Consider the following 21,823-nt stretch of genomic DNA (forward strand, 5'->3'; position numbering starts at 1 on the left):
GGGACTTTTACACAGGCTGGCCACACAGAGAGGTCCAACATGCAGAGAGCACCGTAAGGGGTTCTAGGAGCATAAATGACACCTCTAACTTCCTAACAACCTATTACATTTGTGAAGGCCCTGGAGCACCAGGACAGTAGAATTACCCACAAAACTACCCCATTTTGGAACGCTAACACCCCAACGTATATTCTATGAGGCATAATGAGTCTTTTGAACAGTTCATTTTTTTCCACAAGTCTTCGGAAAACGTGGAAAGAAAATAAAAACATATTTTTTTTACACAAAGTGGTCAATTTATAAGATATTTCTAACTCAAAGCATGTACATAGCAAAAATTACACCCCAAAATACATTCTACTACTTATCCTGAGTATGGCGATACCACATGTGTGTGACTTTTACACAGCGTGTCCACATACAGAGGCCCAACATGCAGGGAGCGCCGTCAGGTGTTCTAGGAGCATAAATGACACCTCTAATTTCCTAACGACCTTTTACATTTGTGAAGGCCCTGGAGCACCAGAACAATTGAATTACCCACGAAATGACCCCATTTTGGAAAACAAACACCCTAAAGTATATTCTATGAAGCATTATGAGTCTTTTGAACAGTTAATTTTTTTACACAAGTCTTCAGAAAAAGTGAAAAAAAATTTAAATCTTTTTTTTTTACACAAAGTTGTCCATTTATAAGATATTTCTAACACATAGCATGTATATAGCAAAAATTACACCCCAAAACACATTCTGCTACTCCTCCTGAGTATGGCGATACCACATGTGTGAGACTTTTACACAGCCTGGCCATATACAGAGGTCCAACATGGAAGTGGTACCTTCAGGTGTTCTAGGAGCATAAATTACACATCTCATTTCGTTCCTACCTATCACACTTTTGAAGGTCCTGGAGCACCAGGACAGTGGAATTACACACAAAACGCAAACGCCCCAATGTGTATTCTATGAGGCATGGGCTGCAAATAGGTACTCGGGTACTCTGACGGGCTGGTGACAGGTACTCGAGTACTCCGACGGGCTGGTGACAGGTACTCGGGTACTTCGACGGGCTGGCGACAGGTACTCGAGTACTCCGACGGGCTGGTGACAGGTACTCGGGTACTCCAACGGGCTGGTGACAGGTACTCGGGTACTCCGACGGGCTGGTGACAGGTACTCGGGTACTCCGACGGGCTGGTGACAGGTGCTCGGGTACTCCGACGGGCTGGTGACAGGTGCTCGGGTACTCCGACGGGCTGGGGACAGGTACTCGGGTACTCCGGGCTGGTGACAGGAATTCGGGTACTCAGATGAACTGTGACAGGTACTCGGGTACTCAGTAGAACTGTGACAGGTACTCGGGTACTCAGATGAACAGTGACAGGTACTCAGATGTGCTGTGACAGGTACTCGGGTATTCAGATGGGCTGTGGCAGGTACTCAGTTGGGCTGTGACAGGTACTCAAGTACTTGGGTACTCAGATGGGTTGTGACAGGTACTCGGGTACTCCGATGGGCTGGGACAGGTACTCCGATGGGCTGGGACAGGTACTCCGATGGGCTGGAACAGGTACTCCGATGGGCTGGGACAGGTACTCCGATGGGCTGGGACAGGTACTCCGATGGGCTGGGACAGGTACTCGGGTACTCAGATTGACTGGGACAGGTACTTGGGTACTCAGATGGGCTGACAGGTGCTCAGGTACTCTGGTACTCAGATGGACTGTGACAGGTACTCAGATGGACTGTGAGAGGTACTCGGGTACTCAGATGGGTTGTGACAGGTACTCGGGTACTCAGATGGGTTGTGACAGGTACTCGGGTACTCAGATGGGTTGTGACAGGTACTCAGATGGGCTGGGACAGGTACTCAGTTGCTCAGATGGGCTGAGACAGGTACTCGGGTACTCAGATGGGCTGGGACAGGTACTTGGGTACTCAGATGGGCTGGGACAGGTACTCAGATAGGCTGACAGGTGTTCAGGTACTCGGATACTCAGATGTACTGTGACAGGTACTTAGATGGGCTGTGACAGGTACTCGGGTACTCGGATGGGCTGAGACAGGTACTTGGGCACTCAGATGGGCTGACAGGTACTCAGGTACTTGGGTACTCAGATGGGCTGTGACAGTTACTCGGGTACTCAGATGGGCTGTGACAGGTACTCAAGTACTCCGATGGGCTGGGACAGGTACTCAGATGGTGTCACGTACCTGGTGGAGGAGCCCAGAATGCAGGGAGCGGCCTCTCGTAAGCCTCTGGCTCGAGAATCCCTGGAAGTGGGGACAGGAATTCTAGAGTTCAGAGGGCACAAGTGCCGAGCTGGTGAAGAGTAGAACCGGCCCTGGAGCTGACAGCAGACAACGGCAGGCACAGGTGGTCAGCCTGGAACAGCTGGTAGGCAGGCAGCAGCCGGCAGCGGGCACAGGAGGTCAGACTGGAACAGCTGGCAGGCAGGCAGCAGCAGGCACAGGTGGTCAGACTGGAACAGCTGGCAGGCAGGCAGCAGACAACAGCAGGCACAGGTGGTCAGACTGGAACAGCTGGCAGAAGAAGCGAGGTCAAGGTACAAGCCGGGTCGGTAACAGGCGGGCAGCAACGGTACACAGGAGAAGGCAGAAGCGTGGTCAAACAGTCCGAAGGTCAAAGGCTGGCAGCAAGCAGGCGTCGTCAGGAACAGGCCGGGTAACAAGGATCAGGAACAATCAGGTAAGCAGGAGACAAAGTAACCGGACACGCTGTAGACTGGACAGCAAAGAGGCACTGTAACAGATTCCTTAAGTAGCCCTTTGGGCGCCAAGAACGGTCGCACGGCGTGCCTGCGCGCGCCCGCGTGAAACCGTGCAGCCGTTCGTGACCCCGCGCACCCGCGTGCGCCCGTTCGTACCATCGCGCACCCGCGTGCGCTCGTTCGCAACATCGCACACCCACGTGCTCCCGTTCGTACCTACACGCACCCGCGTGCGTCCGTTCGCGCCAACGCGCGCCCATGGATACCTGTTAACTCTCAACGAGGGGATTCCGTGGGTAGGCCTTCCATAAACCACTGGATTCCGGAGACTACTATGACAGATGGGCTGGGACAGGTAGTCAGGTACTCAGATGGGCTGGGACAGGTACTCGGGTACTCAGATGGGCTGGGACAGGTACTCATATGGGCTGACAGGTGCTCAGGTACTCGGATACTCGGATGGACTGTGACAGGTACTCAGATGGGCTGTGACAGGTACTTGGGTACTCAGATGGGCTGTGACAGGTACGTGGGTACTCAGATGGGCTGTGACGGGTACGTGGGTACTCAGCTGGGCTGACAGGTACTCAGGTGCTCAGATGGGCTGACAGGTACTCAGCTGCTCAGATGGGCTGACAGGTACTCAGGTGCTCAGATGGGCTGACAGGTACTCGGATACTCAGATGGGCTGACAGGTACTCAGATGGGCTGGGACAGGTACTCGGGTACTCAGATGGGCTGACAAGTACTCGGGTACTCAGATGGGCTGACAAGTACTCGGGTACTCAGATGGGCTGACAGGTACTCGGGTACTCAGATGGGCTGACAGGTACTCGGGTACTCAGATGGGCTGACAGGTGCTCAGGTACTCTAGTACTCAGATGGACTGTGACAGGTACTCAGATGGGTTGTGACAGGTACTCAGATGGGCTGGGACAGGTACTCAGTTGCTCAGATGGGCTGGGACAGGTAGTCAGGTACTCAGATGGGCTGACAGGTGCTCAGGTACTCGGATACTTAGATGGACTGTGACAGGTACTCAGATGGGCTGTGGCAGGTACTTGGGTACTCAGATGGGCTGAGACAGGTACTTGGGTACTCAGATGGGCTGACAGGTACTCCCGTACTTGGGTACTCAGATGGGCTGACAGGTACTCAGGTACTTGGGTACTCAGATGGGCTGACAGGTACTCGGGTACTCAGATGGGCTGACAGGTACTCGGGTACTCAGATGGGCTGACAGGTACTCGGGTACTCAGATGGGCTGACAGGTACTCGGGTACTCAGATGGGCTGACAGGTACTCGGGTACTCAAATGGGCTGACAGGTACTCGGGTACTCAGATGGGCTGACAGGTACTCAGATGGGCTGTGATGGGTGATGACAGGTACTTTGATGGGTGGTGACAGGTCCTCTTTATTGGGGGGTAATCAGTGTGTGATTAGTGTACACTAGGCGGTAACGAGATGTCACCGCAATCTCCTCCTCACACGATCAGTGTGCGAGGAGGAGAACCCGGTAACATCTCGTTACCGCGGTTTGTTTACGTTCTGTGACTGGCTGTGATTCGACACAGCCGGTCATTGGCTCTTTACTGCGATCGGGGTTGGGCTGTGTCAGGGTGACAAGCCGCATCCCCGATCGGCACTCTGGGCGTGCCCTAGGCGCGTGCACGAGCGCTGTAATGGCACAGTACATGTGACTGGCTGTGATTAGAGACGGCCGGGTACATGTATTGGGGAGGTGGATGGGGATGAAAATCCCACAGATCGGGGATGGGCTGTGTGCGAGGGACACACCTCATCAACGATCGTCACGCTGCGGGCCCCTTGACAAAATACTGAGACCATCATATGATGTCCACCCAGGATGGGAGATCCCATCTGTGGACGTCATATGACTATGGCCGGGTATTGAAGTGGTTAAAAATGCAATGGGACGATAGCTGGAACAAATGCTTCCATCCATCCCTGGTTTTGGTATTACTACTATATTTGCAAGGAGCGATTATTTTCTTATCTCTTAATTTTCCCCTATGCTGTTAAAGTATTTACATAGTTCTGGCACTAGCTGTTCCTTGACTCTTTTATAATATTTAGTTAGAAACCCGTCTGGGCTTGGACATTTCCCCCCAGGGGTTTCTTTTAGAGCTTTATAAATGTCTTCCTGGGTAATGGGATCATCCAGTAATTCAGAACTTTCTGTTATTTGTGATAACTTAACTTCCGAAAAATATTCCTGTGTTTTCGCTCTTCTACGGTCTTCCTCTTGTCGTGACTCACTAGGTGTTATTGCGTGTAGAGCGCTATAATATGTTTTAAACACATTCACAATATCCGTTGTTTTATATTTCAGTTCCCCTATCTGATTTTTTATCTTTTCAATATAGTTTGAGTTTTTTTTTGCCTTAGATATTTTAGCTAGATATTTCTCAGGTTTATTGCCCCACATATACCTTTCTTTTGCCACATTTTTAAATACTTTTCTCATTTCTTGTTCCATTATGTCATTTAGTTGGCCCCTTTTTATAATGCTCTTCTGCTGTGTTTCGCTATCTAGATGTATTTTATGTTTTAGTTGCAACTACTGCAGCTCATTTACGATCTTTTTCATTCTTGTTTCTCTTTCCTTCTTTCTCCCAACACCTATGGAAATCAATTCCCCCCTAATATAGGCCTTATGGGCCTCCCAGAGTGTAACCCTCAAGACATCTGGTGTATCTTTTATGAGAAAATATTGTTCAATCTCAGTCTGTATTATTTTTACAATTTCTTGATCGTGTATTAGATCTTTGTTCAATCTCCAGGAACCCCCTCTCTGACCCGCTTCTTTAAGTCTTGTCTTTACTGTCGCCGGAGCATGATCAGAGGCAGAGATAATTTCAATCGCCGCCTCCGTAACCTACTCAAGCAAATCATGCTCAAGAAAAATATAGTCCAGTCTGGAGTACGAGTCGTGCACTGTTGAGTAGAATGTATAGTCCTTTTTCATTGGATATAATGTTCTTTATGCGTCTACCAACTGCTGACTTTGCAGTTTTTTGTTTTTTTTAGTTGTTTCTTTTTTCTATTCAGTGCACGAGACGTACTATCCAAATCTTGATCTACAAAGAAATTAAAATCTGCCAGAATTAAATGGACCTGTTTGAAATCTATTAGGGTATTAAGAATCTTATTGAAGTATTTTTTTGGACATGTGTTAAGGCAATATACATTTGCTAACATGTACTTTTCATTTTATATTTTTTGCTTTAAAGGAAAGTGTTGGTATCTCTGGTCTCCTATCAGAGGTATCAACAAGGGATTGTGAGCATGGGGACTATTACGGGGCACATATATACTTTTCAAATGGAATAGTATCAAAACACTAGTTCATGTTAAAAACCATTTATTCAAAAAAGAAAGAAATATACAACCATAAAAAATATATATATGGATCACAGTTGGTAGAGAGGAATGAGGTAATTGTTCAACTAGTTTCGCTTTGCAGCTTCAGCAGGAAATTACCTAGGTCTAGAAATACATCAATTTAGTATAACGAGACATTAAACATTAATAAGCGCAGTAAGAAAATATATACATATATAGTTATTTTCATTTGGAGACAACATTTCAACGTGAGAGTGCATTCCTACCTCTCCAGCCCTGTTCCGGTTCCCGGTCAAGCTCAATGATGTGGTTAGAGGAAAGAATCTTTCCCGGCGACTGGGAGGGGTATATTTCAGGATACCGGATCGGATCCCAATATAGTTGGAAATGACTAAGTATACAGGAATATAAAGTATGGGTATAAATTTTAAATTTTAAGTCTTTAAGATTAGAGAGGGAGGAGGAGAGTGAGTGGAAAACACCAGGTGAGAAGGGGAATGTTGAGTAGGGGGGGGGGGGGGGGGGGGTTTGTGAGTGAGTACCTAGAGTCCAGGGGGGAAAAAGTAAAGTACATAATGGATGTTAATCATCCACTATATAGAGTGAATTAACCCTGGAGTGTGCAGAATCCCAATTCAAGATGTACAGGGTTGCCCCAATATAGAAGAAAGAGAACGTGAAGAGTGTAGCGAAAAAATGCAAAAACCAACCAATTTAACACCCAACGTGCATGTAAATGAGATATCAAAGGAAAGAAGGATATCAGAGAAACATTCTAACATAATTACCCCTTATTAGGTTGGAAGGGAGAGAATACTTAGTCCCGGAGGAATGGGCGGATCTAGTTTAACCACTGATGTTATGCACAGGGAGTATATGTAGGTAACCAATGCAATGCAGGTTCCACTTGGATCACATTGGATAATGTATGTAAAGTCCATGCATTGTCAATGCCATGCTATCAAGGTAGAAGAAAATAATAAATTCAGATACATAGCCAAATATAGATACCAATTCTGCTCAGCATAACATCCTGTACAAAGTAATTGTGACTCACCCATATACTAGAGCCCCTGGGTCTCCTCCGGGTCCGATCGATGCAACTAACTGGCGTGTTAAACGCCAATATATACCCCTCAACCCCGCCGCGACCATGGCGCCGTGTCGCCGGTGCATGACGTCGGCGGGGTCAATGGTCTGGACAGCGCGCGCATCCATACCAAGCGCACGCATGCGCACAACTGTATAGGGAACCAGAAGCATGGCCGCATGACTAGAAGGCACACGTCGGCTCGAACAAATTCCCAGTCAGCGGCGCACGCGCAAGGGCCAGAAAGGGTATGCGCGGCTGTGCTTGTCAACGGAGGGAGGAGAAACCTACCCCCCATTACGTCAGCAGGAAGGAGAAAGGAGGCATACTCCCACTGTCAATGTTAGACGTGGACCGCTGCCTCCTCCCATCCGCAGACCATACCAGCCGCCGGGAAGGAAACCTCCCACACACCAAAGAGCATCCCAAGCACATCCAGAACAGGGACCACCTAGCAGGAGATAGTTGGAATCAGCCGTCACGTCTACCAAACAATACAAGCAATTAATAGAATCATTTTTAAATATAACAGCAGCACATATTATTTGTTAAATGAATAAAATGCAGTAAAGGGAATACAATACAAAATAATTTTTTAGATAGCATAAATTATCAAAAAAAGGACTATACATATACGGAAAGCATGAATTTATACATTGATGGTATTGGAAGCACAGCTGGCTGTTATATTAAAAAAATTCCCATAATATAGGGGATGATCAATGGGGGTGTGTATATCACGTTGAAAAGGCCCCCCCACATCACCCAAATGGTGGATCATATTACAAGCAAGGGAGAGGAATCTAAGGTGGAGTCCAGCAGATCTGGGAGACCCCAAACCCAGGGTTACCTGTTATTAAGTATGTATAGTAAAGTTGTGTTATAAGAAAGCTTTAAATAAATTGGTTTCATTAAGCCCCGGGGGGACAAGTGCATTTAATTTTTCGATCCATAGGGCTTCTTTTTGTAAAAAAAAAATTTTGTCCCTGTTACCGCCCCTGATGTCAACTGGAACCACTTCTAATGCCACAAATTTAATAGTTCCTACTTCAAATCGATGGTATAGCCCAATGTGTCGTCCGATGGTAGTTAGTTTCCCGTTAGTGGTATAGTATATGTGGTCTCCCACTCTTTGTCTAAATTCACGGATCGTTTTGCCAATGTAGTATGCACCACAGTGGCATATGATCAAATAAACAATGCCAGTGATGCCACAGTTGGCTGAAGGTTGTAGTTTATGGTTTTCTCCATTTGGGAGAGTCACTGATGTTCCAGAATATATCCAGGGACACAGGGGGCATTGGCCACAAGGGAAAGTACCTTTTTGAATGTATTTCTGAATAGGTTTTTTCTGGTAATGACTGCTAGTCAAATGATCTCGAAGTGATCTAGCCCTTCGAAAAACTATTTCGGGCGTTTCCCTTATGTGCTGTGTAAGTATGTGATTTTCTGTAAGTAGATGTCAATGTTTAGAGAGTATGGTTCTAAGTGTGTCATGGTGAGCCAAAAATTGTGTAATAACTTTGACAGTTTCTGTCCTAGTTTTTTTCACATTGGGATACAGTACGGAAGTTCTTTTGTGTCCTGTAGCCCGATTAAAGGCCTTTCGTAGGTTGGTAGAGGAATAGCCCCTGAGTAAGAGGCGTTCTCTAAGGGCTGCTGCCTGTATAAAGAAATCATCATCCCGTGTGCAATTTCTGCGTAGCCGCAGGTATTGTGCAAATGGGATGCTGCGTAACAGAGGTTTTGGGTGAGCATTTGATGCATGCAACAGGGTGTTGCCCGCTGTTGATTTTCGGAATAGGTTTGTCTCAAGAAGTCCATCTGGATTTTTTTTAAATATATACATCTAATATAATCTTATATTTTTTGCTATCCCAATAGCGACTCCCTTCGCTCTACTGATAGGGGAGTCTGCGTAATACCATATTGGAAATGCACCCGAATACAATTTTATATTTGAATTCAATGCAATATGCGTCTCCTGTAAGAAGATTATATCTCCCCATACCTCTCTAGCTCTTTTAGTATGTTATATCTTTTTTTGGGGAGGTCAGTCCTTTTATGTTATATGTAATAAACGTCATGTCTGTCATAGTTTGACTTTGTTGACTTTCTTACCTGGGAAAAGTAGAAAATAAACAAGGTCTCTTTTGATAAGGTCTCTTCTTTTCAAGGTCTCTTTTGATAAATCCTGATACACTTGGATAGGAGTCCCTTCATACTTTAATGGTGGCTTTCTTCTCAGACTACGCCAAAGGAGATTTTTATCTTCCCAGTGTTCAAAACGCACTATAATATCTTGAGGATTTTCATGTATAAATTCTTTTGCCCTTCTTATCCTGTGGACTCTCTCGATTTTTATTGGGTCCATTATTTCCTTATCCATCAGAGAATTGCAGATCTTTGTAATTTCTATTAAGTCTTCTTGTTGAGAAGTCTCAGGGACACCTCGTATCCTTTTATTTTTTTCTTCGGTCCCTGTTTTCCTGGTCCTCAAGCTTATATGCTTGCTCTTGTTGTGCTTTTTTCAAAGCTTTAATTTCTGCTTCTAATTTCCCCAAGTTAATATTATTAGTTTGCGGGTTTTTTTTCCACATCTTCAACCCATTCAAGGATGTGCCCAAGATTTTTCAATTTAGTTTTTAGTTGGAAGGGAAGGTTTATCATGTTGTACTTCTTCTCTTGTTTCTACGTCTAAGGATAGCTCTTTATGTATGTTTGCTTCTACTGATATATATATATATATCTATATATATATATATATATCTCTTGCGTAGTTTTATTCTGAAGTTTTTTTCTTCCCCTTCTCCCTCTCCTTCCTCTTCTCCTTACTCTCCATCTGATTATTTTTTGTTACCCGCTGTTTTTCTGTTAATGGCTTCTCAGCATTCCCCCCTGTGTGACATATTTGTTCATTGGTCCGGACTAGTGGTAAAGCTTAACCAGGGGTGACTTAGGGGTTGCTCCCCCTCTTGCCGCTAGATGACTAGCATAAATTCTGATCACAATCCACATAAAAATAAAAAATAAAAATAACTAATGTTATAAAAATAAATAAAATATTAACAGCTTGGACCAATGAAAATATGTATATAACATAACTTTGCAATGCTGCTGGAAGCTAGAAATCACTTAAGTAGACCTTCAGTGATCTACACTTACGGGTTTTGTACTGACCGACTAGCCTGATACATTGTGAATACAAGAAGTTGGCTGCTCTGCACTGTCACTATTCAGAGAATGCTTTGCATTTTCTGAATCAATGCAAAGCATTCTTTGATTTGACTAGCTGGAAAACACTATGTCACTGTGCCTCCTCTCCACCTCGTCCAATCAGAGAATGCTTAGCATTCATTCAGTAAATGCAAAGCATTCTCTGAATGGCGTCTGGGCCAAACGGCTGGCCTTCTGTGTTCACAATGCAGGAGATCAGCCAGTCAGCAGGGGACCCAGAAGCAAGTGGAGATTACTGAAATAGCAATATCTGCTTCAGTGATTTTCAGCCTCCAGCTGCATTAGCCAAATATGTCATATACATAGGTACATTGATCCAACCTGGACCTGTGTAACCATGTACAACCTGTCAATGCCTGGAATTCTTTAAACAACACTTTAAAATATATCCCAAGGCTATACCACAATTAGGCATTTTTATATAATTTTGCTATAGCAGATTTTTTTTATATATTATTAATTAGTAACCTTAGGAAAAAATAATATTCTCGATTTGCTAGCATTACTGTTAACTTTAATAGATGTTGCCCGCTCCATGTAATCCCAGTTTTGTTTTGGAAAACCCTAATACTTTTACCCACCGTAACATGAACACAGTTTTGTTTAACACAATACAACTTCTGTATACTCATTTCAATTCTGTTCAATTATTTCCCAATGGGTCCATTCAAAGCATTCTTGCAACTGTGCACCCTCTGGACAGACTTTGATAAATTTTACATTTGGCTGTCTTTTCTGCCTAAGGATGTTATATGCTAGAATGAGGAGCAAATAACGATGATCTGACAGATCTCTGATGTTCTGTTAGTTAACTGAGCACTAAAAGACGCTGAATGTACTTACAGATAATTTTTTTTTTTTTTTAATAACAATAACAAAATTTTATTGAAAGATCCCCAGGCATTACATGATATATACAACACATGTATGACATTTATGTGCATATAGAGATATTGCCAGGAGTCTTAATTTTCATAACAATAGAAATGTGACAACGTTGTGCAAGACAATATTGGTATCGTACACTATGTAGCTAAAGCATTACCATGGCCTAGCATTCACTCAACAAGAACAGCAAATTTAAAATAAAAATTGGTTATAAAAATTTAATTATTACACCAGCCAATAATATAGCACCCAGTGTGCAGATCCATCAATCGTATAAAATAAATCACCCGATGGTACACTGTCTGTTGCCCCTCACAGCGCCACTTTATGTGACCAGTTAACCCAGGAGAAACCTATCCCAAACCAATTGTGACGGAGCCACTTCAGGGGAGTCTAACCAGTTCTGCCATATATTGGAGAATTTCTTTGGTGATTTTCTGTGTAGATAAGTGTTTTTTCCCGGATGAGAGTAGCATTAACCATTTGGATCCCCTGAGATACGTGCCGATAGCCATAAACGGGCAATCAACTTCCTGGCTAAGTATAAGAGTCTTGTGAGGGAAGTGTATACAGATAATCTTTAAATAAAAATATTTACATGTAATTCTGCCTTGTATTGGCCTTTTAAATGGATTTAATGCCCTGAGGTGGTGTAGATTCTGTATTATGTGACCACTGTGATTGGTCCTTACAGCAATCACTTGATTGGGAGTCTATGTTGCTGCCTAACTATCAGAAGCATTGGGAACTGTTGCTGGGAGCATGCAGTAAGCACTCTCACGGCACACAGCCTCTTGCCACTGTCTATGCATATGTGTAGCGGCTGGGCATTAAAGGCATCTTTTCTAGCTGCTCCATGTATTACCAGTTATACAGTCAGCAAGAGGTTGACAGTTATTATAGTAACTGTGCTGGCAGAAGTAGGAAGGAGGAGGGAGTTTTCCAGGTTCTTAGAAATTTGCTGTCATGACTATAGAAATAGATTTCACAGATGCACACTTCTGCTCTGAATTGTTTTTCCACATGGTCTTTTTCTGTGAAAATATTGCATTTATAGCCTGTTATATATGGGTGGTAAGTGTGTTATTGTGATTGGTAGAGACTATAACGGATAGATCCTTTAACAGGTGGAAGCTCTTCAAGTATATACAGTATAGCAATAGGTCACATGCCAAGCATTAAAGGAAACACCTGAGTGTCTCCTGTTTTTACAGCTGTCTCACTCCTCCCTTTACTAGAAAAGGTGTCAGGATTTTGCCATGGCTAACCCTGCCTCTATCACACCCTTGGTCATATACTGCATAATATGACCAAGGGTGTGATGGAGGCAGGGTTAGCCACGATATGCATTGTGATCCTCCACATGCTGAAGCAATCTGGGCCACAAGTTATTTTATCAGTCCTATATATAGAATCCCCTTATTAATTATATATATATATATATATATATATATATATATATATATATATATATATATATATTCAAACTATGTATTATCTGTGCCATATTAAAATGTTTCCTGTACTATATTGCCTTTAAGATCATAATCTATAATAGGTTTGAATGCATTCTTTATCAGTAATAAAAATAAATGTTTAGGGGAAAATTAGAAACACACAGACACAATTTTTTATTTTATTTAATATTATATATTTATTTTTTCAATTTTGTCTTGTGATTGAAAATTAGCATTTAGTGATTTGTATATGAAAGCAGTCTTAAAGAATGAAAGCAGATGTTTAATTCATTATTGGAAGCTAATAAAAACTAACAAATGGGAGGAGGAAATAAAGAAAGATAATGTCTTCCCAAGCAAAGAGTTGGTTACAGTTTTGTCATGTTCAGCACTAGTACAAAGCTCATTAATGCCTGCTGTTGGATTTAACCCAAAGGTCAGAACACTGGCTTGCCAATCTTTTGTATTACATAGACTGAACATGATGAGAGACACTCGGTCACCCAATAGGTGATGACCCAAACAGTTCACAAGGTCAACATCCCGCAGCTCTTCATTCCCAGTGCTGCCTTTATGTGTTACATGTTCATTATCCTATCTGGTTTTTACATCTATAGGATAATCCAGCCAGATTCTTTCTACATTGAAAGTTAATTTCGAAAAGTTAGAGTGATAAGCTTACAGTTAAGTCTGGAAGCAAATGCTGAATTTATTTGAATCTGTTTTCCATATTACATTTCAAGATTTATGCTTGCATAGTACATTAGTTAACTTGGTGTCACCGTTGAGTGAGAAATACTATAAATGTTGATTTAAGTTTTATGAAGTAATCTTCATTTATCTCATAATGCAGTGCCTCACTCAGATGACACAATAAATGAGTGAAATGAATTGTTGTTGGATAGCATCTAGCTTGCAATTAATCTAATATTTTTCTTGACCGAACCTGCTTGTACATTTATTTATCCCATCTAGTTTTAGGGAAACAAGATAATCATGGTGTTTCCAAGTAACATTAGATATTTAATTTTATCCGGATGTCATAGAGAGTTTGCTTGCTTGATTGCTAGTATGAAGTGTCAAAGTCTACAGTTCTTAAGTATTAGAAAAAATATGAATACAGAGCACAAATTGACAATTGTGTATAATAACTTTTAAAGTAGCTACACCAAATAAAGCTTTATATACATCATATTTGTAGAATAATATGCCTACTATTGTGTACATGCAGCCAAATTATTATTATTTTTTTTTATTATTATTGTTTCGGATAGCAGAAGGAAAGGTTGACATTTCTTTTAGTTTATATTTTGCTGTCAGCATTGTTTTGGGAAATTTCCTTTTACTTCTTGTCCAGGAGAGACAACTGGAAGTGGTAGGAAATTTCTACAAAGTGGCAGTCATCACTGCAACAGGTTTGCCTATTGAAAGACTTAGCCTCACCTCCTTTCAGCAATCAAACTACCATTGTGACATTATTTTCAGAAGTCAGTTAACCATGACAACCCTGTGATGGTACATTTTGTTAAAGTGCAATACTTAATGCATTAACTAGGGGGATTGGTCATTGATTGAGTCTACAGTTGTAGTGGTGACTGAAGTTGTATTGTTTTAGGCCTTGGTACTAAAGTGTATGCCCAAGCAATGGCCGTGTTTGCCCACACGGAGATGAACAGGTGTTTAGTGCATGTCCATGCAGCTGCTGTGCCCCAATTGGAATTAATGCAACTGCCTGCACAGTGATGCATGGAATACCTGTGCATCCGCATTTTGAAAATACAGTCCTTGCAGGGACGTAAGCACACGTGAATAAGGCCTAGCAGAGAGATTTTTATTGGATTAATTTCCTACACACAGGGTTAGTCTTATGCCTTCTCACTAAACAATTATCTATTTTCTTCAATCCAGACTACAGCCCTTTTTTGGCTGTGTGTTTAGACGATTTTGTCCTTTGTGGCAAAAAATTCTTTATGAGTTTTTATCATTTTTGTCACATTTTGCTTGTGCTTAGTATGATTTGCATACCTTTATGTCTGGCCCTATACTGGTTTTGTTTTTATTTAAATTTCCCTGTTACAGTTGTATGAGTTTTTTTCCTTTTTTCACTTTTATTTTTTCTTGATCACTGGAGTGCCTCTTGTGATTTCCCAAACATTTTGTTTCCCAGCAATGTACTATTTTCTTCACATTTTCTTTCCTTTTATACTTCAAAATGTTAGGTTTTTTCCATGTTCTGAATTTACAGGTTTTTTTTTTCTTTTAAATCAACAGTCGCCCTTTATATCTACAAAGAATTATGTTGTTTCCCAGCGACACATTTACCAATCCATCAAGAGTTTCTATCTGTATTAGCTTGAGAGTGGTGTCTGATTTTTTTTCTTTTTTGCCACTTCTGGTTTTCTGCCACCCTTGGTCCGTGGAATTGATTGACATGTGCTTGTTCCAGCTCCCAAAATGCCTGCCAGGTTATCATTACCCGCTACAGATTTAGGAGCTCTTCTTTGGATTTGTTTGAGGGCTCAGCGTTGTTCTTTCTTGTTTACATTGCTGGGAGCATATTTTTACTTTATCTTATATTAGTGATATACCTTGGCATTCCCACAGCCATATTTTCCTTGTATGTAAATAAACTGCAAAGGCACCTTATTCTCATGTATGCATGAGTTGGATTGTATAGTATATTCATGATCACACAGGTGTGTATGTTTTTGTCTTGCATGCACGTTGATGTTTCACCTTTTAACAAGGGTCCTGTGTGTCTGCCTAAAATCAGTGTTATGACCTCAGCAAAACTTTGAGGTGATAAAACGTTGCTTTGTTGGCATTTTGGTTGCAAGTAATAAATGCCTGTTGGGATTATAAACCGTCTTGTCTATCCAAACTTACAGCACATATACATACTTTATGCTTGGAATTTTTCCATCTGAGAAATACACTGTTACATAGAGGTTAGATTAGAGGTTACAAAAAATGTTGAAACAGTTGTTAAAAATCAGTATCAACTAAGTGGTTCTTTAAAGCATAACTAAAGGCAAGACATTTTTATTTATTTTTTTGGATAGTGTGGAGAGGGATCAGAACAACTCTCAGTTTTTAATTGCTATATTCTTTTTTTAAATCATAAAAAGAAGAAGTTTGTATTACTGCAAAAGGTACAATACAGATATGGTTCATGTAACAATCACAGGAGAACCATATAAACAGTAAAATATGTGACATCATGTTTTACAGGAGGCAACACAGATACAAAATATGTTACTAGTAAACAGGAAGTGATATCAGAGTCCAACATATAAATGAGCAGAAATTTAAAGTAGCGACGGAATATGTCTAATAGGCTATTCCCAGGATGGGTAGACAGTGTTGAAACATCTCCGCTGAACCCCCAATAGCAGCATTGAAAATGGGAAAAACATTTTACACATTTTAGACATGATATATCATTGACATTATCTATGAAGTACACGTAGCTGCAAACTGTAGCCATCTGTCTCAAATGTTATTGTATTTACTCAGAAAACCCCAATTGATGTAAATAACCTTTTTATAAGGTAAGGAGTTATTCACTTCAGCAACCCAGGCTTTATTGCTACCTTTGACCCTGTTGGGGAGCTTCACACCTTCTGTTTGCCCTGTTTACCATTCTCATCAAAAGTGAAACTAAAAGAAAATCTCAAGCTTTGGGTTGTCCCCAGAGAAGTAATAGAGGGAAAGCCTTCCAATAGGAAAACTAGTTATAGTGTCTTGGGGGTCACCAGTGGATTCCCTTAATTTGCAGGGATGCCCTCTCCCTTCGTGTTTTGGTTATTTGACAGGTGAATCATCACAGTGAGATACAGATGGCTATAACCCTCCATTACTATATCCAAAATAAAGAAAGAGTTTGCCTATAGCTCTTTTTTTTTTTTTTTGCAAAATTGCTTGGAAAATGTGCATGAATGCATACTTGCCAACATGTTTTCCTGTCGGCTCCAAATACCGAGTTTGTGTTCCAGGTGGTGTGTATGTACAGCACCAGGCACCGTGGTATCTGCATGATCTCTGTCTTGATCAGTTATAGTTGGCCAAACTAAGAGAACACTTGCTTTCTTCCTCTTCTATGCACGTTAGGACACTGTGCCCTCAACAAAATGGCAGTGTATGTTGCTGCATAGATGAATGTAGACCATCTCACCCTTCTTGTCCATTTTCTTTGTTACTTCCCTCTGTTTTCAGTCCCTCCCACTAGTTGGAGGAACGCTGAGAAGGACTAGGTAGGATGGTTGGTGACAAATAAAAGCTTACAAAAAGGAAATGAAAGAAATACAAACCAAATTAATTTGTTTATAGGACAGGAATTACCAACAATGCTGTTAACGGATGCATGGGTGCTGTTTACAACATAAAGTATATAGAAGACATGTAAATAACTCCTTAATGTATAACTTAATACCAGATAGGAATTGGGGACCTAAAACTTTAGACTCCAAAGCTTGTAATGAAGTCTGTACTTCCCATGATATTGAAAGCAGTTGTATTGTGTTTCAGACTTAATTTAACCTAAATTACAGGAAACAGAGAAACAATTACACTGAAAAGCAGATGTAAATCATGTACTAACAGTTTTCTAATGACAGGTGCATGGAACAGTTGGAGAACCTTGGTGGATTTGGGTTGAAGACCCCACTAATGATCACATTTACCATTCAGAATATTTTCTTCTGCAAAAAAAACAGGTATGGTCCATCTACAGCAGGCAATAACCACAAACACTTTGCTACATTTTTCTTTATGTCTGAAGAATCAGATGCCATTCTATACATGTTAAGAATTTAAAGTGATATTAGACCTCAACCCTTCCCCGATATTCAAAATTTTCTTACCCCTCTTTAGAAGATTCTGCCTTTTCTCAATGCTACTCACAATAATGTTCATGATTTATCTCTCCCCCATGATATTCTCCCTTTTTTTCCCCTTAGTCCTTTCTGGTAGTATGGAAGTTTCTCCTGCCACAGCTTACGGTATATCTATCAAAGGTACCAGAGCTGGCAAACCTGCTTACAAAACATACACATGCCACTTTTTGCCATGTGTTTGGATGATAGCAATACAAAAAGGAATTGGGCCCTGGGCAGAGCAGCAGCTTTGACCCTCCCATCCAGTTATTTGGCATTCATGAGTATTGCAATATGAGTATTGCAATATGCACTGAGAAGCAGCTTAATTGGCATTTTCTGTACTAGCATCACTTGCCCCATCATACGCTATCTGTGGACAAGTGCATCCTCCCTTGTTACAGGCAGGTGCACAGTTTGACCTTTGCGCTATCCCCCTTGTTTACTGCAGGAGCATGAAGGTTAATCTTATATCATATGCTGGCTATATGAAATAGGTATATAAACAGATTTTCATGAAGATAAATATTGTGTAATTTGGGCAAGTTGGATGTGCCTTAGCCTCCAGAAATGTTAAAGAACGTTAAGAGTACTTTGGTTGTATATGTAATTTTTGTTATACTATAGTATGACCAAGTATATTTTTAACTTCCACAGGTTGTCCTGAAAGAACAACAACTCCTGGTATTTACAATACCCATCTTTGAACCACTACCCTCCCAGTACTACATCCGGGCAGTGTCCGACCGATGGCTAGGAGCTGAAGCTGTTTGTATAATAAATTTCCAACACCTCATTTTGCCAGAAAGGCATCCTCCACACACAGGTAAGAGCACACATTCCTTCCATCTTTAGTTGCTCTATATACAACCCCAATTCCAAAAAGTTTGGGATGCTGTGTAAAATCTACATAAAGACAGAATGCAATGATTTTCAAATGTCATAAACCCTTATTTTACCAAAATAGAAAACATATCAAAGGTTTAAAGTGAGAAAATGTACTAGTTTAAGAAAAAAATAAGGTCATTTCGAAATTGCTGGCAGGTGTCAAAAAAAGTTGAGACAGGGGCCATGTTTACCATGGTGTATTATCCCCTCTTTGAACAACACTCTGTAAATGCCTGGGAACTGAGTTGCTGGAATTTTAGAAGAGGACTGTTGTCCCATTCTTGCCTGATATAGGATTCTAACTGCTCAACGGTCCTGGGTCTTCTTTGTTGTATTTTTAATTTCAAGATGTGCAATGTATTTTCAATTGGTGAAAGGTACAGACTGTAGGCAGGCCAGTTAAGCACCTGGACTCTTCTACTATGAAGCCATGGTGTTGTCATAGATACAGTATGAGGTTTAGCATTGTCCTGCTGAAATATGCAAGGCCTTCCCTGAAAAAGACATTGTCTGGATGGGATCATATGCTAAAACCTGGATAAATCTTTCACCATTGATGGTGCCTTTTCAGATATGCAAACAGCCCATTTCATATGCACTAATGCACCCCCATAACATCAGAGATGAGACCCTTTCCTCTTTAGTTCAGAGGATGCCAAATTTCAAATAGTCTGAATGGTTCACCGTAATGTAAAAGCAAAGTAGGGAAACTCACATAGTGTGAAACTGTATAAAACTTTAAGAGGAGTCAAATATAAATATGCTACTCACAAGGTTAAAATAGATAGGTGTGTAGTATAAAATGCCATTCCCGGGAATCAATCCAAACACTTCCTGGTACAGACATGATGTCATGTGCATAAGCTCTGTCCTATGTGTGTTGTCAAATATGACTTCATTGTGTGCACAAATGCAGATTTGAGGAAGGGGAAAGAGCTTACACATGTGATGTCACTGCACTGATGACAGATTTTACAAAATGCATAGGGAGGAGCTTACACACGTGACGTCACCACACTCGTCTGTACTAGGAAGTTTTTGGATCGATTCCTGGGAATTGCGTTTTGTACTAAACACTTACAATATCTCACAAAAGTGAGTACACCCCTCACATTTTTTTGTAAATATTTTATTATACCTTTTCATGGAACAACACTGAAGAGATTACACTTTGCCACAATGTAAAGTAGTGAGTGTACAGCTTGTTTAACAGTGTAAATTTGCTGTCCCATCAAAATAACTCAACACACAGCCATGAATGTCTAAGCCGATGGCAACAAAAGTGAGTATGCTCCTAAGTGAAAATGTCCAAATTGGGCCCAAAGTGTCAATATTTTGTGTGGCCACCATTATTTTCCAGCACTCTTGGGCATGGAGTTTAACAGAGCTTCACAGGTTGCCACTGGAGTCCTCTTCCATTCCTCCATGTAGACATCATGGAGCTGGTGGATGTTAGAGACCTTGCACTCATCCACCTTCCATTTGGGGATAGCCCACAGATGCTCAATATGGTTTAGGTCTGGAGACATGCTTGGCCAGTCCATCACCTTTACCTTCAGCTTATTTAATCATCTTGGAGGTGCGTCTGGGATCGTTATCATGTTGGAATACTGCCCTGCAGCCCAGTCTCTGAAGGGAGGGGATCCGCTTTAACTGTAGCAAGACACACTTGTCTTTGTACTCCTCACCTGATTGCCGACACACATGCTTGACACCATCTGAACCAAATAAGTTTATCTTGGTCTCATCAGACCACAGGACATGGTTCAAGTAATCCATGTCCTTAGTTTGCTTGTCTTTAGTAAACTGTTTGCAATTTTTCATCTTTAGAAGAGGCTTCCTTCTGGGACAACAGCCGTGCAGACCAATTTGATGCAGTGTGTTGCGTATAGTCTGAAAACTGACAGGTTGACTCTCAACACATTCAACCTCTGCAGCAATGCTGGCAGCACTCATACATCTATTTCCCAAAGACAACCTCTGGATATGATGCTGAGCACGTGCACTCAACTCCTTTGGTCGACGATGACAAGGCCTGTTCTGAGTGGAACCTGTCCTGTTAAACCACTGTATGGTCGTAGCCACTGTGCTGCAGCTCAGTTTCAGGGTCTTAGAAATCTTCTTATAGCCTGGGCCGTCTTTATGTACAGCAATATTTTTTTTTTTTCAGATCCTCAGAGAGTTCTTAGCAATAAGGTGACATGTTGAACTTCCAGTGACCAGTATGAGAGAGTGAGAGCAATAACACTAAATTTAACACACCTGCTCACCATTCACACCTGAGACCTTGTAACACTAATGATTCACATGACACCGGGGAGGGAAAATTACTAATTGGGCCCAATTTGGACATTTTTCACATAATACTCACTTTTGTTGCCAGCGGTTTAGACATTAATGGCAGTGTGTTGAGTTATTTTGAGGGGACAGCAAATTTACATGGTTATACAAGCTGTAGATTCACTTTACATTGTACCAAAATGTAATTTCTTCAGTGTTGTCACATAAAAAGATATAATAAAATATTTACAAAAAATGTGAGGGGTATACTCACTTTTGTAAGATGCTGTATCTATTTTAACCTTGTGAGTAGCATATTTTTCTTTGACTCCTATTAAAGTTTAATAGAGTTTCACACTATGTGAAGCTTTTTGTTTTGCTTATGAGGCTTGTGAACTACATAGTAACTGAATTTCGCAAGTCGTACAGAAGTCTTTAGTTGTCCTTTAAAAAATTTAAATATTGAAGTACATTTTCAAATCCCAAGTGTGTTTTTTTGCAGATACCCCAGCAAGGAGGCAGTAAATCAACCAACAAAATCCAGCTTAGCTGATGGACTTTTTCTTTCTGGATCACTGCTAAGATGTAAAATGGGCCAGTAACATGCCCATTGTGGTGTACCCAGAAGTATGCATGTTGGGTAGCACTTTGTTAGATTTAAAATTTATGAAAATATCAGTTAATGCAGAGTATTTAAAATTATTATTTGCATGTCACACAGACTTTGTTGCTTTATTTACAGTAATGCAAGCCAAATGTGTTCCACTTCTCCTGCTACTTAAAGTGGTTGTGAAGGCAGAAGGTTTTTTATCTTAATGCATTCTATGCATTAAGATAAAAAGCTTTCTGTGTCCAGCATCCCTCCTCAGCCCTCCTATTACTTACCTGAGCACCATTGCAATCCAGCAATGTTGCATGAGAGACACGGCTGCCCAGGACTCTCCTCCCTGATTAGCTGAGACAGCAGCAAAATGCCATTGGCTCCCATTGGGGTCAAAGTCAGTGAGCT

At 41.5% G+C, this 21,823-nt stretch overlaps 1 protein-coding gene across 1 annotated transcript in view; it reads left to right on the plus strand.

The window, feature by feature from the left end:
- Positions 1–21,823, plus strand: part of ASCC3 (activating signal cointegrator 1 complex subunit 3) — a 1,010,279-nt gene that overhangs the window by 752,588 nt on the left and 235,868 nt on the right. Inside the window, exons 23-24 of the mRNA XM_077487192.1 lie at positions 17,389–17,487; positions 18,304–18,472. Of these exons, the coding sequence (XP_077343318.1) occupies positions 17,389–17,487; positions 18,304–18,472 (268 nt within the window). The remainder of the gene's footprint in view (positions 1–17,388; positions 17,488–18,303; positions 18,473–21,823) is intronic.

This window comes from Lithobates pipiens, unplaced genomic scaffold (assembly GCF_037356315.1).
Source record: "Lithobates pipiens isolate NorthernLeopardFrog02 unplaced genomic scaffold, aLitPip1_a1.2 Scaffold_18, whole genome shotgun sequence".
NCBI lineage: Eukaryota > Metazoa > Chordata > Amphibia > Anura > Ranidae > Lithobates > Lithobates pipiens.